At 27.5% G+C, this 20,582-nt stretch overlaps 1 protein-coding gene across 1 annotated transcript in view; it reads right to left on the reverse strand.

Annotated features, from left to right (window-relative positions):
• The window catches only part of LOC129981684 (solute carrier organic anion transporter family member 6C1-like), a 39,302-nt gene that overhangs the window by 16,003 nt on the left and 2,717 nt on the right, over positions 1–20,582 (reverse strand). The window contains exons 2-5 of the mRNA XM_056092623.1: positions 16,330–16,416; positions 14,469–14,651; positions 6,764–6,928; positions 3,700–3,895 (exon numbers count right to left, since the gene is read on the reverse strand). Coding sequence (XP_055948598.1) covers positions 3,700–3,895; positions 6,764–6,928; positions 14,469–14,651; positions 16,330–16,416 — 631 coding nt within the window. The remainder of the gene's footprint in view (positions 1–3,699; positions 3,896–6,763; positions 6,929–14,468; positions 14,652–16,329; positions 16,417–20,582) is intronic.

The following is a 20,582-nucleotide window of genomic DNA, read 5'->3' on the forward strand; positions in this document are numbered from 1 at the left end:
ATTGAATTTTGAACCAAATCCGTCAAAGAGTTGATCATCATCATATCTGCACAATTGCAAGCATATAAATGCAATACCTCAAAAATGAACGATATACATAAATGGGCGATGATCAAAAGTTTGCTGTAAAATTTCTAATTTCCAAAGCAGCATTCATTTTTTGATGCCATAAATGAAAGAAAAGTCACAAAAGTATTCATTTTCGTAAATCAGATATCCATTCTTTTGTTAAATTGCATCAACTTTATTGGTTCACATAATGCTCACCAATGAATTACTTTCTTACAGTTATGCTCTGCGAATGCCAAATAAATAATAAATGTTTATTAAAATTAATGACTAATTAAATCAATAATGATTTAATTGACTTTATTCACCAGCTAAATGGCCCTTTAAGCGTTAATATGCTTTGCCTATACCTGCAGTATTACAAAGTTAAAAAATAATTTAGTGATAACGTAAACATTTTCCAAAAGTAAAATAAGAACAACAGATATCAAGAATGTTTCAAAAGAGGAAATAATGGAAAGTAAAAGGTCTTTACTTAAATGCACTAATATAAACCAAGCAGGAATAATTTGAATGCTATTATTGCTTTCACATGGAAAGATTGCGGAAGTAATTTATTTTAAATAAGATTAAAAAATTGTATATATTTGTATTTTGATTCAGTCTGACGTGTTATACATAAAATATAAAAGAGTACATAAAAAATATAGTCTAAATTATCTTAAGGTCCTTCCAAGACTAAATAATTCAAATGTTGAATTATATTAAGAAACGTATTTAAGAAACAACTGTATTTTTTATTAATTTAACGATATACAAAATATACATTTTAAAATTATATTAAATGTCTCAAAAAAAGTTCTATGTTTGCTTAATTTTCGATTAATGCTTCCATTTGTGGATCAGATTGCATATGTTTACTTTTGAGTTAATCTGGATAGCTTAAACCTGCAGCAAGGCGGATAATACTAATTCCCATCTTATCCTTCTACGAAATCCATTTTATCTAATAGAAAAACCATCACTGACACTCTCGTGGTTTTGCTGAGAGTATTCCTAATCTAAATACAAAAGGAATTAAATATGTACAACATATTCGACACCTGAAAGCCGTAGTGGAATATTGTACGAACATAAAAAAATATGTTTTCCATGGATTTTCACATAATCTTGAAAAGTAAATGTTATATATTTTTAAGAAATTTGAATTTGGATAATTTTGCCGGGGCTTTTAAAAGTAGGATTTTAAAAGGATATGGTTTAAAGTTCCGCAAAATTGCTGAGCATGCTAAATATTATAAATTACAAATAAAAGTTTTACTTTTAAGGTTATTAATAAAAATTTATAAATACTTTTTGAAAGAAATTATTTGTATCCTTTACATTTCCACACACTTAGAATTAAGAAATACAAAAACAAGCAAATATTTAATGACGTTCAAATAACTTGAAAATTTATAACATCATCGATTTTTAATCGCATGCACAGCGTGAAAACCATTGTAAATATAGAATTTAAAAGTATGCTTTTCAACTTTAAATTTTGAGCAATCCAAATTTAAGTGTCGAATATAGTATTTTCACATAAATTTCTGTAATTATATAAGTGATCTCATTTATAAAATTCACAACTTTGCTTATATAAGATTGTTTACAAGTTATTTCTGCTACAATCACTTTAACAAATCCACCTGACTTTTGAGGATATTTTTCAGTCTTGTGCTGCAACATGTTTTGAATTATGATGCGATGGATAACAGTTCTTCTCTTTCATCACGTGCTATGATCTCTGGTGGAATTTATTCTCAAACACGCATAAGAATAGTTAAAATGCGAAGTACATAGAATAAATATTGTAATCTTCAAAAAACTCGATTTTTATTTTGCAATTTTTGCCTCCATTTTCTTGCGAATTTAAACGCAGTAACTTAAAACACACAACCATTTAAAGAGAAGGGATTGTGATTTTTTCACAAATAATGTGGACCATTATCAAATTTTTGACAAAATCTTATTTTAACCCTATTAGCACAAGTTATTGTAGTATATATTCACAATATAGTTCGATATTCTGAACGCCATACAAAGTTTTTACGGTGTCGTAATGATATTTTCAAGCATTTTGTGCCTATAATGGTCTTCCCAAATATTTTTTCTTCAATTTTTGAAATTTCAAATCAATCAGGAATATTTTTAAAACGAAGGGAATTTTTTTTAAAAAAAGATCCATGATTGCTTTTATTTTCAGGCATGTTGATATTCCTTCCATTTTAAGTATTATTTGTGTGAAAATTATTACGGCAATTATCAGGCATAAATTTTGATTGTCGAAATAAAATTAAATTTCAAAACATAACAATCAAATTGAAATAATCGAATTATTTTTTAATTAAAATAGCTAATTGAAATTAAAATAATTTAAATAAAAGTTTACTGAATTATTACCAGAAATAATCAAAATCAAGCAGTAGGAAAAAAAGGTAATATTAAAGATAAGTAGGGAATAAAATAAGAAAACTATGCCACGAAAAATACTGCAAAGTTTTAACATTGGTTAAAATCATAATACATTATGAATGTCATTAAAATTCCAATTAATTATTTAAAATATCAGCTCTTAAATTCCCAAATTTATTAAGAAAGAGGATCATAAAAATGTATATTTTCCATATGTTTACTCACTTTTTTATATTTTAATTAATGTAAAATGATGATGTAGGAATGAATTCATAATCGCGTGTACATCTGATATGTCATTCGGGAATATTATTAAATGTAACTATACACTATATTTTTAACAACTGATAATTTAATTCTTACATTTTAAAAGAAGTTAAATAAAAAAAATCCCATCTAACAATCAGATACATCTTGGAATTTTAAAAGGATAACTATTGTAGGCTAGCATTCCATATGTAAATTATAACATGCGTGATGCAATATGCTTGATTAAAAATCATGCAAAATGCTCAACTGGGCACAACATTAGAAAGCTCACATATCTGACTGTCAGATACTTCCAGAAAGATAATGATTTTAACATTAGTTTCTATTTAAAATTTTAATTTTTTATAGATGCATTATGTATCATGCATTATTGATTTTCTATTTAAAATTTTAAAACTTTTTCAACGCTTTCGGTCATTATAATGTATCATAATTATTTTTTCACCATTCTAAGATTTTTTAAAAAAAATTTCATCAATATTAATTTTATTTAAGTGAAGAGCTCTCGTTAATTAATAAATTTTTCAAAATATTTTTAAGTACATTTTCCTTTTATTATTTCAGTTAATATATTTATCCATATATACTTTGGAGTCCTATCAAACATATTTTATGCGAATATTATTGCTGTTATAAGAATTATGAATAAATTTTAAAGAGGGAAAACGATAAGAAAATCAAGCATGAAAAAATTATACTATGATGTTTTGACTAACTGTTGGTTCTAAAGTTTATTCTAATTCAAATAATTTACTTTTCAAGTTTTCAAGATTAAAAAGAATAAAATAATTTATAAAACAATATAAAATATAAATAACTATCCCCATTTTAGATCCTTTCTTTATATATTTGATTTAAAACATGATAATAACATATTCAAATCCTTTAAAATACAATAATATATATTATTAATTCAAGTGATTTCAGTACACTTAAAAGATATAGTTTCAATAATAATCTTACCCATCGTTATTAAATCCATAGCTAGTCATTTCTACTCTTTGACATCTAGGAATCATTAAAATAAGGTACGCACATGTTTGCATCAACTCTGAGGCACATAATGCCCCAGCCAGGAATTTGGCACCTGGCTTAAATTTCCATATCAAGTAGCCTCCAATAGTCATGGATATCATTACAGCTCCAATTGAAGGCGGACCTTGAAAAATATTTTTATTAAAAACATTTTACAGTTTCGAAATACAGATGCAATTTTTTTTTTTTAAATAATCAGACACTAAAATGTTTGTAGCTCATTTATTGTGTCAAAATCTACAGTAAATTTGAATTTCAATTAGTTTCAGTTCAATCCTTGTTTAAAAGTTTTTAATTGTTCGAAAATATATTATTAATTAATACTTCATATATTTATGTAATTTACTATTTTTTTATTTCAGAAAGAGAACTGAATAAAACGCTGTGGTTCATAAAAGTCAAAATTAATTCCTCAGACATGAATTTCATATGAGTAGCAGGAGTGTATTTTCTTGAAATCTTATTATATGAGTAATTGTAAATTGCTTTATTTGAAAAGATTTCTTTTGTGTTTATTTTTCATATGGATTATAAGAAATGAATTGTATTTTTGGTTACTTTTCACACGTGTTATTTCAGAAATTTGATTGTGGTATGAGGATCATATTGTCTTTTTTCGAAAAACAAAAATGCCTTCTTTTAAAATTTTATATATATGGTTCGACGTGCTTATGGCGAAACAAATTTATTTTATAACTTATGTGTTCTATTGATTTATTTTGGATTTTAAAAGGAGAACTATGCTCATATTTTCTAACATAAAACTGGTAAATAATATAGCTTTGACAAAATATGAATTTAAACAATATGCATTTGCTCGAAATCTATTTTATAGTATAAAATTGTTTGAAATATTTAATTCATTGATATAGAATTGTTAGAAATATTTTAAATATTTAGAAAGAAAATTACAAATCACAATATTTCTTACTGGAATTGACAAAATCACACAAACATTATTACAAAAGAACCACTGTAAAAAAATTATTGAGTAATTGTGTTCTTAATTTTTTTAATCAAAAAGATAGAGATACTAATGCCGAATTAATGAATATAATATATTTATTATTTTTGAATTAGTAGTGCAAGTTAGCAATCAAACATATTATATTCGATGGTTATCAAAATGGCATCACGGAATTAAAGAGTTCAATTTGTTTTCATGTTCCATAAATTAAAATCGACCATTACTATTCAATGTCAGTTTTTTTTGGGGGGGGGCATAAAGGAATGTAATTATAGTAATTCTAGTTGAATATATTGATACATTCAGAATTACAATCACAGATACTGTGACAGCTGTCAATAGATATTGTGTGATATCTACTATGACAGCTGAAACTTTGAACAATATTAGATGAGAGTGGAAATACTATCTTGACATTCTTCGGGATACCAAGAGTGTTCACATTGAAATTTGCTGATTTTTAGAGGATGTATTAAATAAAATATATAAACATTTTTACAATACATCAAAGCAACAATATGCCAAGTTACAACAGTTTTTTTATGGAAAATTATGCAATCTGGGAAAGAATTTGTGACAACCCTGCTGCAACCCCTCAAGGCTTCGTCCATATTTTTCTAAGTACATATAATGCAAATTTAATTACATAAATGATAAAAAGCAAATAACTTTTATGATTTTTTTAATTTAAAAATGAATAACTTTATTCAATTTTTCGAATGAATAAAAAGGCAAAAACGCAAGATAATATTTGTGAAATAGTGGAAATGAAATGTTTTAACAAGAGTTATGAAAAAGCATTTTGTAATACAAAACAAATGGCGATAGGAAAATAACTAACTGAAATATATGGAAAATTGCCAGTTTTATCTTTTCATATTTTTTTAAATCAACGAATTTTTTAAAAGTTCGCCCAAAAAAAAGTGATTTTTCTCCCCAAAAAAATTATATTTTTTAATACATTTTGTTAATGAAATTTAAAAAATAAATTGTTCCAAATCCTTATTTATTTATTTATATTGATAAATGATGATTTTGGAACAAAGCCAAATATCTGTATTTAATTTTATGAACACAATTTAATAACGAACTCTCTATTAGAATCAAATGAAATTATTAGAGACTTTAATGAAAAAGTATTTTACTATAAAACTGAATATTGTTTCACAATAAATTCGTATAGATCAGCAAACTTGTGTGGGTATTCAGAGAAAAATAAAAGAATTATAATAATTTTCAATGGATGTAAAAACCGAAAAGGAAAAATAATAAATGAATTTGAAAGCTGGATAAAAACACAATGATGAGTTTTCAAAGAGAAATATTAAAAATACCATTTTATTTTATCCGTAATATTATATGATTAGTTTTGAAACATAATCTTAACTATAAAGCAATATTAAAATATTTTTAATTATTTTTATATTAGTTGTTTATTAGTATTTTATTATTAGAGTATATTCAAGTAGCAAAAATGTAAAAAAAAAGTTTTATCAATAATTATGGAAATGACACGTTATTATAATAATTCAAAATTCAATTAAATCAAATTAAATCTCATTCTCTAGCACAAACTTTTATAAAACACTAAAAATATATTTTATCTAGTAAAATTGTGTAACTTCATGAAGAAATTTTTTTTTTCCTTTTGAGTTTAATGTTAATATTGTTCTTTCTTCGCTATGTATTTATTTTCAAAGAAAATTATTAATAATATTCAAATTGCAAAATGCAATTCTTGTCCTACTTTTGTTTTAAAAAAGTAAATGATTTTAAAGCTTTATAAATATGTTTAAACAATTATAATGATTTAAGAACCTTTTCAAAACACATTAGAAAAATATGATGAAGTGAAAACATCAAATGTACAAAATGAAGAAAGACAAGTCAGCAAAGTAATAAAGGTCTCAAGTCATTTAGCTTGTTAGAGAATAACAAGTTTTTTTTTCATTATTCTATCATTGAGTTTGACCTTCAGACATCATCTTCATCTTCTTATTTACAGCACTTAGAAACTAATCTTACCTGATATTAAATTAGAGGTTGATGCTGACAATCTGAACTGGTTCTCCATGTACCTGGGGAGCATTATGTAATGCCCAAATGATCCAAAAATGCCCATTATGGCGTTTAAGACAATTAGACAATATACTGGATTCTTCGCCAATCTTTTCAAAGCCGCAAACAGACCTAGATAATAAAAATATTACTTTCTACATACGTTATTATTAGCAGAGATATTATTAGATATTTAAATGGATTTTAACAGAAATTTTATTGTTTATATGAAAAAATGAATGCATATTATATTTTTTATTTAAATTGATCATAAAATCAGAATTTATCTCTTAAGAAATTAAAAATGAGGTATTATTATATTTTAATTGGATTTGTTTTTATTTAAGTAATTGATAATAGTAAAATTAAGGAATTAAGGTGGAATATATTATCGTACCTTAGAACTCTGTGAGAATTTTTCATATATATATATATATATATATATATATATATATTATTTTTAAAAGAAGAAATTTTAAATTATATATATCAACAAAATTTCTATTATGATATTAAACAAAATGTCGAAATTTTCTTTCTTCTGATGCACGATTGCTTTCTTTCACTTCGAATTCATTTTTAAGAATTTATTTCAATTTGTCAAATATTTTTCGGTTCCTGAACTCTCGATAAACTTTTCATAAACGTGTTATTAAATAAATTTTTAAAAAATTAATTATTACACGAGAATAAACTGAGCAATTACTATTTTCAAGAATTATTAATCACAGAATATAAATTATTTATATATAATCACTTGTTTGAATTTATGTTTATTTAGCTAATTTATCAGTTTACACTATTAAAATTTCGTTAATGTTTTTTTCTTGTGATTTTTTTTATTAAAATCGTTATGTCGCTCTTTTAATGCACCAAATATATGCAAATAAATATTTGACCTCAAAAAATCTGCATTTCAAACCACCATGAAATCAAAAAGAAATTTCAAAATGATTTCTATAAATATGTCTATCAATAAATATAAAAACGATAACTTGCGGATCAAAAGCAATTCAATAATTTGTATTTGCAGAAGTTCCATATCAGAATATATCTCATTAATAAATAAAATAGAATTTGATGATTTATTTAATAAATAAAATAGAATGAAATTTGATGAATGGTATATTATGTTACTAATATTTTCTATGATTGCAAAATGATTGTCATTTCAGCAAATATTCACAACAAAAGATTATTGTTGGCACTTTTTATTAATGAGAATATATAATATTTATTTAAATGAGGCAGAAAATCAATAAACAATTTTACCACTATTTATGTGTAACATTATTTGGTGTTAATATATAAGAAATTCGAGAAAAGAACTCTCCTCGTTTTATATACATTGAATGGACAAGGTTATTAGCGCAATATAGGGACGCAGCAATGATTAATACTACTAAATATTTCGTACAATATAGATTACTTATTGTACGAAATATTGTACGAAAGGAAAAAAAGGTTTCTGCGTATCATTAATAACTTTTCATTACAAAAAATGCGTTTTTAAACTGATAAGCATTACCCTAGACGTTGTTTATTAAATGTTTACAGAAAAATATATACAAACTGTAAATTATAATTGTAACCTGATCCTGATTTCTACACATGGAGATACAGACATATTATTGCAATTAGAAATACGCCCTAAAGGACGTAAACAATAAAATTTTATGTTTGTTAAGTCAATAAAAAGGTAATTCTTAAAAAGTAAGAATTTTAAATCCTTACATTTTTTTTCATAATCATTTTCTCATTAATAAGCTATTTATTCTTAGAAAATTTCAAACTGAAATTTATTTATCTGATTCAAAATGGTTATATATTATTATTAATAAGCTGATTAATTGAAGAATAATTTTACTGTTACAGCTTGTTTATGTAAAATTCAGTTTGGTCAGCATTAAATATATAGCATCATGTGGTTAAACATTTAGCGATTAGTTTTACTATTTAGATAATGCAATTTACTTTTTATTATGATAACAAAAATAGGTACATTTAATTTGTTGTAATCAGTAATTAAATTTCTTTTCGGGGGTAGGCATGAATTATTTATGCAAATAAAAAGTGATTCTTCCATGCATTAGAATATTTTTTTTTAATTGTAGAACACTTTTAGTACTTAAAAGAAGAAACAACCTATTATTTTGCAGAAACATAACATTTGATTGCAATTTTCACATACATAAAGATTTGTTTCGCAGCACTGACTATGGCTGAATTCCACAACAATTTTCGAAATAGTTCTACAGAACAGAACGCCGTCTCATACCCCCGTATCCGTGACCATTCTGGTCACTGAACGGTTTGGTAGGCATGTTACGGGAATTTTATTTAATTAACAAAATATTTACAATAGGAAAACGAAACAAAAATAACTATTTACAAAATTTACAATTATATAAGAAATTATATTATGATGAGACCGTTTACATAATTTTTTCCAACTTAGAAATATAATGCAGATTGAGAGATAAAATTTGTAAAAATATACATATAATCTGTGTTCACATTTTTTATGTTATAGTAGATCAGGATGCAGTTAAAAAAAAATCAGATGGAAAATGATTTGAGAAATGGAAATGAAGACAATCTCTGTTTGATTGAAATGTGTGACAGGAGACTGCAGTGCTTGTTTTTTCCCTTAGTCTTTTTTGGTATGAGACTTGATGTTGAGTGCTATGGAGGCGAGAATAGGTCTCTATTTCCACTTATAAATTTAATTATACTGTGGATTTTTTGCCTGGAAAGGAAGTTGCCGGCGACTCTTTTCAGCCATTCCTGTTCATGGCTTGGTGATGGTTTTTTCATATGCCAGGAGATTGTAAGGATGCATTCCGTAGCATAATGAAGTGCGGTGCCTATCCCACCACAACTGCACTGGTCACTCTCAGACAGGTTGAACCTTTTGAGGTAGGCAGGAAAAGGGCCGTGTTCTGAGAAGAAAATAATTTCCTCTCTGTTCCAGTTAGTGGGATTAAGGTTGACTGAAGGTAAGATATTAAAAAATTTTCTGCCTGTGTCACCATTGCTCCAATATCCTTGCCATTCCTCAAGCATGTTTTTCCGGAGGAGGGCTTTTATATGTGGTTTTGGTATCTTTGTTTGCATGTAGAATTGCCCATTTTGCGTTGCGTCCTTTGCCAGTTGATCTGCTTTTTCGTTGCCTATATTGCCCGCGTGTGCTTTAACCCATGAAATTTTTATTGTTGGTTTTGAAAGCAGGACACCAAAAATGTCTCTTGCTTTTTGGTTTGTGCTCTTTGGATTTGAAGATGCCATGATACTAGCTCTATTGTCAACATGTATTTTAAAAGTATTGTTGTTAGAAAACTGAGATGTATAATTTACTGCTTCATGAAGTGCAGTGAGTTCAGCTTGGAAAACGGTATTATTGTCATTCAATTTGGCAGACCAGTGGTAGGACCAGAAATCATTAAACAGAACACAAAACGCAGCTCCAACTCCATGTTCTGTTTTTGAGCCATCTGTGAAGATATTGATATTATTTATTTGAGATAAATTTATTCCTTCATCTTCCAATGAAATTTGGTTGGGATTGAGATGCTGTGAAGGGTGAGTAGACCAACCAGTTGCTTTCTTCTCTAGATCTTCTGGTTGTATCTCTGTTATATTATGTGGAAGAGGGATTCTTAGGCGATATGTTGTCGTTAGTCTGGCTTCAAACTGTAATTGCAGGTGCAGGGGTGGAATGCCGAGAATGGTTTGTAGCGCTTCTATTGAAGTTGTGCGGTAAGCACCTGAAATGCAGAGAAGAAATGGTCTCTGAATGGTGGAGAGCTTCCTCTTCATTCTATATGTTGGGTTTAGACACCACGCTGATGAACCATGGGCGAGCATTCTCTCAACTACTGTCTTGTAAAGAACTCTTTTGTGTTTCTGAGAGATTCCCCATGTGCTTCCAGCGATTCTTTTGAGGTTTTGGTGCATTTTAATGGCCTTTTCTCCTTGTTTTTCTATGTGTTCTAGCCAGTTTAATTGGTCATCAATGTGGACTCCTAGATATTTAATAGATTTATTTCTCTTAATGATGTCTCCATTCCACATGATTCTGGGGCCTCTCGCCATTTTGCTGAATAAAATATGGGTTGTTTTTTCCGTGGAGATGGAAAGTTTATTATTTGAGCACCAGGAATTAAATTTGGCTATTGCAAGTTCAGTTTCTCTTTTCAGGCTATTTTTTGTGTCCGCTTCGATAACCAGTACAAAATCATCTGCAAAGGCTTGGATGTGTACATTTTCTGGCCAGACCTGCTTGAGAATTTCGTTGGCTACGAGATTCCAGAGAGCGGGACCACTGCATGATCCTTGAGGGCAGCCTTGCTTCTGATCTTTCATGGCCCTACCTTCTGGAGTCATTAGGGTCACTTTCCTGTTTTGGAGAAGACTGTAAAAGAGGCGATTGATGTTTAAAGGACAGGGACTTTCATCCAGACTTTTGAGGATTTCTTTGTGTTGCAAGTTGTCAAAGGCTCCTTTTATATCAATAGAGAGCACTAAGACATGCTTGCCCACTCTTCTTGCAGCTTGAATTTTGTTTATCAGCTCATGGATGGCTGTGTCTACAGATTTACCTTCCCTAAACCCATGTTGACGCTCGCTGAGGCTATTAGTGGTCTCAAGATGATAAGTTAACCTTTGGGTCATTAATTTCTCTAGCACCTTCCCGATTGTTGGCAGGAGAGAAATGCGTCTATATGAAGATGCCAGTCTCTGATCTTTTCCTTGTTTTTGGAATAATATAATATTTCCTATTTTCAAGGAATCTGGGAAGCAACTTAATTCTAGGCACTTATTAAAGAGAGTTGGGAAGATATTATGAAAGCGCTTGTGTATAATTTTAAGAAGGAGGTTGTCAATTCCATCAATACCGGGAGCTTTACCTGACGGAAGGTTGTCTATAATCATAGAAATTTCTTGGGGGGAAAATGGAGGGTCAAGTGGCTGCGTTGAAGTGTTTAAATTATAGTTAGTTGAAATAGCAGGAGATGGGAAAATCTGGTCCAAGATGGTTTGCGCTGCTTCCTTCAGACTTCCTTTTGGGTCACTGTTCATCAGGTATGGAATTTGAGATGGGAAAACAGATTTCCGGAAGGCGGCTTTGTAATGCTTTCCATATGGGTTGGAGGCTGAACTGCAGAAATTTCTCCAGCCCGTGTTTTTTGCTTTTTTAATATGTTTTTTGTACTCTGTTTTTTCTTTCTTGAAGATCTGGTATCTCCACTGCTTTTCAATTTCTGGTGCCCTCTGTGCTCTCTTTCTTAGTGCTCTTACTTTCTTTTTATTAATTTCCAATTTTTCTGTCCACCAGTTTGGTTTCGTTAACAAAAGCTGTTTTTTGATCTTAAAGGTTTTGTTGCAGGCATTAATGATAGAGTTTTGAAGAACTATTGTAGCGTCATTTAGCTCTCTGGAATTTCTTGCTGTTGCTATTTTATTTTCTAGATAATAAATATCTTTACCAAGTATATTGAGAAATCTAGGATGATTCCCATGGCGTGTCTTGTATCTTTTGTAGAACTGGTTAGCTATACAGAAGTTACAAGGAATTTCATTCAAATTCATTCAAACTGATATTTTTTTAGATTTATTTATATTAAAAGCATTCAAAGATAAAAGTTTGAAATCGTACATCGCTAAATTATAGCTTCAAATTTTATTACAGTTTGATTTGACTAATAACTTTTGATAGCTAGCTAGGTTATTGGGAATATTTGTTTTGTGTTTGACTTCAATTAAATCTCTTATGCAGAATTTGATACAATTAATCCCATCATAAAATATTATTATAAGTCGAATTCTTACAGACATCAAAGCTTTGTTATTTTAATAGCTATATATATGTTTAGTTTATTCTGCACACAGACTCTCCTAAGTTCCATGTCGTTATAAAATGATTGAAAATTTGAATTGTTAGGTACTCCAAGTCAAATCACATATTGTTCTTTTGAGATAGTGTGATTTCGTATTTCATTTCTCTTCTAGATTACAAAAATAATTAACAGAATGTTGCTTCCTTAGCTTACAAAAAAAGAGAAATAAGTAATTAAATATTTTGTGTAAATTTCACAGCAACAATGAACCCTATTGTTGAAAATTCAACAAAAAAATCCTGTCAAAAAATTGTAAAATTCAGCAGGGCAGCTAAATTGACATCATTTATGTTTTTTTTAATTATTATTTAAAAAATGGATTGAAAATATATTTTGTACAAAAATGTTTTAAGGATTTATCGGTGAAAATGCCAAAATTTCTCTTTATTTTGAATTAATCAAAACATCATTCCAACATTTGCATACACACCAAATTATTTCTGTGCCATGTTTGATAGCTTTAAGTCAAGAATTCTGACCTTTAGAGAGACAATATACACATTTTTCTTCCTCATTAACAGAGGTGCCACTCAAATCTTAATTTCATTATTTTCGATGTAGATTAGGGATTTTATGAAAAATTTATAGGCTAATGCTAAAACGCACGCGCTGATATGTCCATCAACTATTCAATGCTATTCAAAAGATTTTTTTTTAGATTTTTTTTTTCTCAAAACAAGGACAGATTTTCAGAAATGCAATAAATATCTCCTTTAAATTAACAGATTACCATTACGTAACGCATTAAACCTCCTCTACTATGAACGCATACTCTTGATTACGAAACTGAATTTTTGTATTTTGAAATCTTTATTTTCAATATAAATTCCTTTTTATTTCCTTTTTTTTCTTTTAAAATAATTGTATTTTTAATGGTCAGTATGGTATTAATTTTTAATCGAATTAACATTTCTAAGAATTAAAACCTGATAAACTGCGGGTCTTTTTGTTTCATCAAAATGTGTATGCAATTCAGTTATAAATTCATTGAAAATATTTTTTTTTAATTTTGAAAATATTATGATTATGATTAGTATCATTTGAATGAAATGAGATGATTTATATCATTTCATTTTCTTCTGCAACGGAGTTTCATTCACATTTTTATTAATCTTCTTCCGGGAGTATAATTAAGGCGGGTAAATTAGTTATTAAACTTAGTGTCACATATAAAGCAAGCGAAGAGTTAAACTGTAAGTCATCTATAAAAAAAACAATTTGAATGAGGGTCAATTACTTTTTTCCAAAGATGTGTATTATCAGACATCTAAGCGAAAGTGGTTCAAAATAATGAGGCTTATTTTGAAAACTTCGCATTACTTTCACAAAACTTATGCTTGATGTATCACAACTAGACTTGAATTTTCCACACATAGCCTCAAATATGAGAACAACCTTTCCAAAAAAACTTGTTTTCTTCAACGTGATATTATTAAGAATCCCTCAAATGTTTCAAAACAAAGAATATATTCTCAGTTTTAACAGAAAATATTATTAATCACACTCTTCTACTCTAATAAATTTAAAAATAACCTACAAATAATTAAGTAATTCTTTTATATTTAAAATGCTTCTTGCTTGAAACTAGCTATTCAAGAAAATCATAGAAAATTCAGAAATGAATACCTTAATAAAGCTATATCAAATTACCATTACATCAAGTGAAAGAGTTTGAAGTTATTTTCACACAATAACTGACATTTGCTTTAGCAAAATTAATGAAAGAGAGGTAAAAAAGAATATACAGACAAACTATATATATTTGTACTTACCAACAAAACTAGTTGTCAATTGGTTATCTTCATCAGATTTTGAATAATCAACTGTGCCTGGCAGTCTTCGAGGGAAGAGGGAAATGGGGATGGTAAAAATCAGCAACAAAACTCCTTGAACGAGAAATCCCATCCACCAGCACCCAATCCAACGAGGATCTGAAGTTTCAAATCCAGGATCAACTGAAATTCAAGTAGAGATTAATAAAACTTAGAAATACAATAACCATCTTGGAAATTGACACAACATAACTTGGCGGAAATAAATTGCTTTATAGACTAAGCAATGGATATTTTAAGTATCTTTCGACGCTTTTATTTCATTTTTAAAGCGATAGACTCTTTAATTATCCGTCTGTATACTTTAAGCTCCAACAATTATGATCCATTTTTTCCCCTCACAAAAACAAAAATCTCCTTAATATATTTTTAATTCAGATATCTACATTGTGCTCAAACCATTCGCATTACACTCTTCTATTTTTTGCAAATCTCATCTCATTTAGATTTAAATGCCTCGAGACTTAACTGCTACTTGTACGTAGCGGATAAGAATATACTTGTAAAAAAATTGTAAATAATAAAGAAATAACAAAGTCTAAGAAAAAGTAAAATTAATGGATCATTTTTTCCATGAACAAATAGTTATAAAAAAATTATAAATATGATTAATCAACTAATTTTCATATACCTGTTAAAAATTATTACTCTATCGGAAAAATTGTTTCCTTTTTACAGATTTCATCTCTTCTCATTTTGTTAATTACCGTGAAAAATATAACAAACAGTTAATTATCACAAAAGGGTATTACATAGCAATGTAAATTAAAAAACTTAGTTAATCAATTGGATTCAATTATTTAGCTTGTTTTTTAACAGTGTTCACAACTATTATTTATTTTCGCTGGTTCATCTTGTTTATTCAATATATTTGTTATATAAAAAATACTTCCAGATAGCTAATAGCTGACAGATTTTCACTAACATTAGTATAAAGAATCTCTTTTAAATGCTATCACTTTGACAAATATGAATTTATAATGTCCCTAAGTCTGCTTCTCACTACGTGATTATGGCAATAATGATGATGTAATGACTGATGTGAAAATTTATTGTGAATGCTTCTCATTACTCGTATTTGGCTACCTTATATTTTTTTTCCACGCATTGAAAAACTAATTTATACAAATTACTAATGTTTGAAAATCAAACATGACGATTTGTTTTTTCAAAAAATCATCCTCAATTAACATAATAATTTAAACATTTTGATTTTTTTTCTTATTTCAGTTAAATATTATTATCATGCAATTGTAAAATTTAAAAGTTAAAAATCGTAGTAAATAATATAAAATAAGGAATTATAAAATAGTTAAAGGTTTTTCGAATAATTTAATGACACATAATTAATTTATTCAAATATATTTCGAGATGTTTTTTTCAATAATATTTAAAATCCATACATTATCGAAATTTATTCATAAAGAGCATTCTAAAACATAAACGAGTTTCTCAAACTTGCATTTGTTGCATTGAATCCATAAAGACAAGGTCTTTGTGGAAGGATTTTGAAGAAATCAAAACTGTTGTATTATGGTAATGATATATTTAATTGACTGGTGTATTTAGTTTATTGCATTGTAGCATTTGACAATTATATTTAGTTTAATTTACCATTGAATTCAATTTACTGTAAGTAGTTTCCTGTAAAGTTGTATTTAATTGACTGTTATATCATATTTATTGTATTGTTGTATATAGAAAATGTACTTTTTTATGAATATATTAATGTTTCAGTTTGACAAGCAATTTCCGATTGCATTTTGATGAAAAAATATAAAAGGTAAAAAAATTGACTTACCAAACGGATTTTCATAATATTTCAAAAAGAAAGAAGACATCAAAAATCCAACCATTGGTCCTAATAGTCTCAAGGAAAAGGCTATGGCTATTAAAAAAAAATGAATAAAAACCCAAAAATGTCATTTCACTATTTCGTTTGATTCTTCAAAATATAGCTATAAAAAGATAGTTTCAAAAGCAGTAAATTAGATAGTAGCTAGTTTTTAAAACGCTAGTTTCAAAATATAGTTTTCGCTGCGATCTTTATTTTAAAAATTACCAACAAAAGTTTTATAATCTGAAGCAATAAAAAAATATTTCCAATCATTTAATATCAATGGAAAAGAATACTGTTTAATTCTTTTTCTTGTGAATATTTCGCAATTCTTTTTAACAATATATCAGAAAAAATTGAAATTATTCATATGATATTTGTTTCAAAATTCTATGAATAATCTTTTAAAGATAATTCTATTGTTAACTAATTATTGAAACTTGAAATAATTTTGATGCCCTAGCTTACTACAATACATTACTGCATTCGATCTAAAAGGATGCATTCAGAATACACCGCCCACTGTCATTTTTATCTATGAATTTTGTTCAAAACATATTTAACCTTTATTCATGAAACTAACTCGTACTCAGATATAACAATCTTAAGTATCTTTCTTTCATTTTCTGTTATGTCTTTTATGCACTGAAATATGGTCACTTTCCAGAATATCTTCATGCTATTAAAAAAAAAAAAGTCACAAAAGGCAAGCAAAGTTAGGAGAGCTGAGAAACGGAGCCTGGATATGTTATTTTGTCGAAGAAACTTTGTATCAGATGTAAAGAAAGTGCAAATACTTTATTCAAAATGATGCGCTACCCAAATCCTCTGTCAAAATAGAATGAGCTGATACAATGTTGATATTCAAATATCTTCAGATTCTCAGATTAACACTTTTGCTTCAAAGTCATTATTTATTCAATAACAGTCTCTTATCTTGGTACTGAATGCCTATAATAACGTATTTTACTCCTCAATTCCTTTAATTGCGTGATACCCGTTTCTTTATTCTCTAAATCCTCTTGAGTCATTTTTACTCGGATATTGCCAAACTTTACGTAAAATTTATTTCAATAACACTGTTCAAGTATTCATTCATTTTTTTTTCAAAAATTCAAAATCGAATGATGTTTATTCAATTGCCTAATTTATGAACAATCTAATAATCTAATCAGACAGCTGCCACAGACATGAAAAAATTCGATATCGCATTTGGATCACCTTCATACAAGGAGAAATCATGACTTCCTAGAACCATTTGTTTATAAGCATGGTGTGCCGTAGTATTATGGTAAGATTTTTGCCTCCAGGATGGAGTGTTCCACATTCGAAACTAAAATTCTATGAGATATACGCCTTGTATGCTTGGTACAAGCAAAATTTGACATTCGTGGGACAAACGTCCATCCCTTATGGTGGTACTGAAGTTTGGAGAGATAGCACGACGGTTCAGATGTGGTCCTCATTATCTAACCATAGAACGAAATTACAAAGTTTGTCTCAAAATAGTCCTATATGAACATTAATGGAACTAAAACTAAAAAAAATTGCTTAGGCACAAAAAATTATGGCCAGATACTTTGTGAACATTACTCATATATAAAAATAGAAATGCAAATATAAATTCCATAAATGTTGCAAAAGAGAAGAATTTAAAATACAGGCATTTAATAAATGAATTTTTTTATACAACTGAGAGCATTTTTATCAAAAATTTAATTGTCAAACAATATCTCCAATAAAGAGTAAATGCCTCCAATTTCATCAGGTTTTTCCTTTATCATTTCATATACTTGTTTCTTTATTCCATAATGATACTCCCCACACCACTTTAGCATCTTGGGATACTGGAAGACCCATTGGGATCTTCGAGTATCCAATACAGGATGTCGACATATAATACACTCCATTAGAATCAGCACAAACACTGATCTATCATATAGAGCCACGATTCGGCCTCAATGTTGTTGCCAGAGAGCAACACCACTATAAACATATAATTTACTATATCAAGTTGTGATAATTAATTAGTTAAATTTCTTCGAATTTCTTAAAGGAATTATTTATTTACCTTTTAAAAACTTAGGATGTAGGCATAAGTCGGTTAAAATGAGTTATGAAATAGCATGCCAAAGCAAAATAAATCAGAGGAAGAAAACTAGCTTTTGTCATCTGATTGTTATGGAAAGCATTTTTCAAACATTAGTAAATCAATTCCAATTCATCAAGAACTGATTGAGTCTATGAAATTGGCTTCTAATTTTCTCAAAACGAAGCCCAAATGAGGGCCAGTTTCCTTTGAAAGTCATTAAATATGGTGTCATTTTTCATAGGATTTAAATCCTATTTATATCTCAGTTGGTTACAATGTGTTACCAACTATATACACCAACATAAAATATCACACTTCTCTTTTATTAGGAGACCTGATAGAATGAGCATAGATATGCTAATTCAAGATTAATTAGAATTACCACTTACTTACTTTTGCTACACCTTCCTACCTTTCTTTTTAATTGGCGCAATGAGATTTTTGATATTCAAAAAAATATCAAGAATAAATGACAAATTGATAAATGAAATATATTCGAATTTAAATAATTGTCCTCTCCTGAAAATGACGACATCAAATAATAATGGGCATCAATATTTTCAAAAAGTATGATAATTTACAGCTGAAATAGTTTTCTTTTGTGTTTTTAGTGCGATGTAACAAGAACAAATTCCGTCTACCCCAGAAAAGAAAGTTTCAAAATTCTTCTTTAGGATTATCCATAAAAAATCTACAAATGTGCATTTATGATCAGATTAATTTAATTATTATTTACATTAAAAAACCATTATTTGATCATTTAAATTAAGGAAAACAGTTATAGGCATATCATTTAAATCTTTATTATGTTAATCAGAAAATGTTATTTGACAAAAGAAGATTCATAGTAAGATATTATTAATCAGATTATTTCATTTTAAAATAAATGTTTGTTTTAGAAAACGTTTACTCGGGATTTAAACAGAAAGTGTGATCGTTTTAGGCTGAACAAATGTCCGTTTATGTTTTTGATATGATATATAAGAAAAGAAATGCAGTTATCTAAAATCTATTTTGGAATAAACTCTATTGCTGACAAAGATTTTATTTAATTTTTAATTTTTATAAAGGTTAATTTTTAGTGGAAACTCCTGTTAATGTTAATTTCTGACCTTAAAATGTTTTATTGTATATGAATGAATATAAATAAATGATGGCTCATAAAAAAAATCTCTTCAGTACTTAGTTTCTTTTTTTATTATTATTATTATTATTTCTATAGATATATTACTATCATTACATGCATATAGAACTTTTATTCATAATACTTCTATGAGTGCTCTTTAAAACAATGTTATAACACAATTTACTTATTAAATTTAAAAAAGCCTTGATTTTTGACAAGCATATTGGCAATTTTCAATTTGATGCCTAAGATTTCAATGATATGACCAGGTAGTAATAATTATTTAGCTTATCATTTATTACAATCAACAATTTGTAATAATTAAATTCAAGATTTTAGAACTTTTTCAAACATTTTCATGAAGTTGACACTTGTATTCCTATTAAATTTTAGAGCAGAATTTATTTTATGAATAATCTCTACTATTCACTTTTTTTCTTTATTGCTTTATTAAATTTGTTTTTACTTTAAATCATTTTTTATTAATATTTATGAGCAAATAAAACAAAGTAATTATATTCATTTTTTTAAAGTTTTGTTGTTTCATAAAATATTTTATTTAAAATCATTTATTTCCTTTAATACTTGTGAACAAATGAAACAAAGTAAAAATAATTTAATTGTGACCAGAATTATTTTAATGTTATTTAAAATCAGATATAAAATATCATCTACGATCTAAAAGAATCATGCGATATCTAACTAGATTTTCAATATACAGTTCGTACAGTTTAAAATATAAGGCAACTTAAAATATAAATATTCTTAAATTGAATATATAAACCCAATATGAAATACATATAAACATAAAAGAATATGCATCAAGTAACATAGAAAAAAATTCCAAAGATTTCTATTCAATTTTTGCTATTTAACAATGACTTTTACAATTTTATTTCCTAATATATACAATTTCCTTTTCTTTAACTCAGTTAACCCTTTAAACGGCCATTTTTTTCTAGTCATATTATGTTAAAATATTTTTAGACTTGAAATTAG

Source organism: Argiope bruennichi, chromosome 8 (genome assembly GCF_947563725.1).
Source record: "Argiope bruennichi chromosome 8, qqArgBrue1.1, whole genome shotgun sequence".
Classification (NCBI taxonomy): Eukaryota; Metazoa; Arthropoda; class Arachnida; order Araneae; family Araneidae; genus Argiope; species Argiope bruennichi.